At 40.5% G+C, this 986-nt stretch overlaps 1 protein-coding gene across 1 annotated transcript; it reads right to left on the bottom strand.

The window, feature by feature from the left end:
- Positions 1–175: 175 nt before the first annotated feature.
- Positions 176–980, bottom strand: LOC107682661 (integrin alpha-11-like; the record flags this gene model as incomplete). Its single annotated transcript, XM_016478834.1, has 3 exons — positions 908–980; positions 694–821; positions 176–324 (listed from the first exon to the last, which is right to left on the bottom strand). Coding segments are annotated over exons 2-3 (263 nt in total), but the record flags the coding sequence as incomplete, so codon positions are not given.
- Positions 981–986: the final 6 nt, after the last annotated feature.

The following is a 986-nucleotide window of genomic DNA, read 5'->3' as shown; positions in this document are numbered from 1 at the left end:
AAACTTTTATTTTGGATGCGATTAATCGCGATTAATTGTTTGACGTCACTATTTTTTATATATATACATTTTTATTCCATGGCGTAAATAAGCTTCCATATATTCCATTGTAAATAATGATGCACAGTTAGTGAAAGTTAGTGAATAGCAGACAAACACAAACACGCCACTGTACCGAGCCTCACTGATCGCGAGAGCCGTGCGTGTTTCCTCGCCACCTCGCTGGTCGATATTCTTAGCTGCCGCTACAACCTCCTCAACCGTACGGAAATCATCCAGCCGAAACTCGTTCACCACTCTCTCACCGTACTGGACCACCCCAACCTGGACAACAGGACACAACACCTGGTGAGATAACTTCTATATGCTTTTACATGTTATATTCTTGTCAAATTCTGTTGTTCAACTTAGTAACTGTAATGCATCAAACCAAAAAATAAAATAGCTAGAAAACATTTAAAATATATCTAGGTATTTCTGCAATGCAACATGGTAAGCAGGGTGTTCTGAGTGGTTTTAATTAATATTCTGTTAATAATTCTGTATGAATAATCAGATTAGTTTGCACTGTTTGACGAGTTCCTGAGCCTCAGGAGTACAGTGGTAAGTGCTGTTATTGTACAATCCAAAAGGTGCATAAATCAAAGTCAGAACAGTCCAAAACTGATTTTCCAGATCGTAATTCAGACGCACCTGGATCTGTCCTGGACCGACGTAAAACTTCTGTAGCACATTAATCAGGAAATCTTGAACCTCATACCAGGGGTAGATGGAGTTGGATCCATCTAACACAATCACTATGTCCATGTAGGTCTCGCATCCTGTGGAGAAACTGCTGCTGTCAATATGCATGTGATCTGTAGTCCTTAATGAGAAGAATGTTCATCAGTGAAGAGTTTGGCTTTACTTTGAAAGGCTGGAGCGATGCTGTGTGTGAAGTCGAAGCTGCTGTTGACTCTTGAACAGATGCCTGTGCTGTAGTAGGA

The sequence above is a fragment of the Sinocyclocheilus anshuiensis genome, unplaced genomic scaffold, assembly GCF_001515605.1.
Source record: "Sinocyclocheilus anshuiensis isolate Anshui unplaced genomic scaffold, SAMN03320099.WGS_v1.1 C32443720, whole genome shotgun sequence".
Lineage (NCBI taxonomy): Eukaryota > Metazoa > Chordata > Actinopteri > Cypriniformes > Cyprinidae > Sinocyclocheilus > Sinocyclocheilus anshuiensis.
This window is presented reverse-complemented; position numbering and strand designations above follow the sequence as displayed.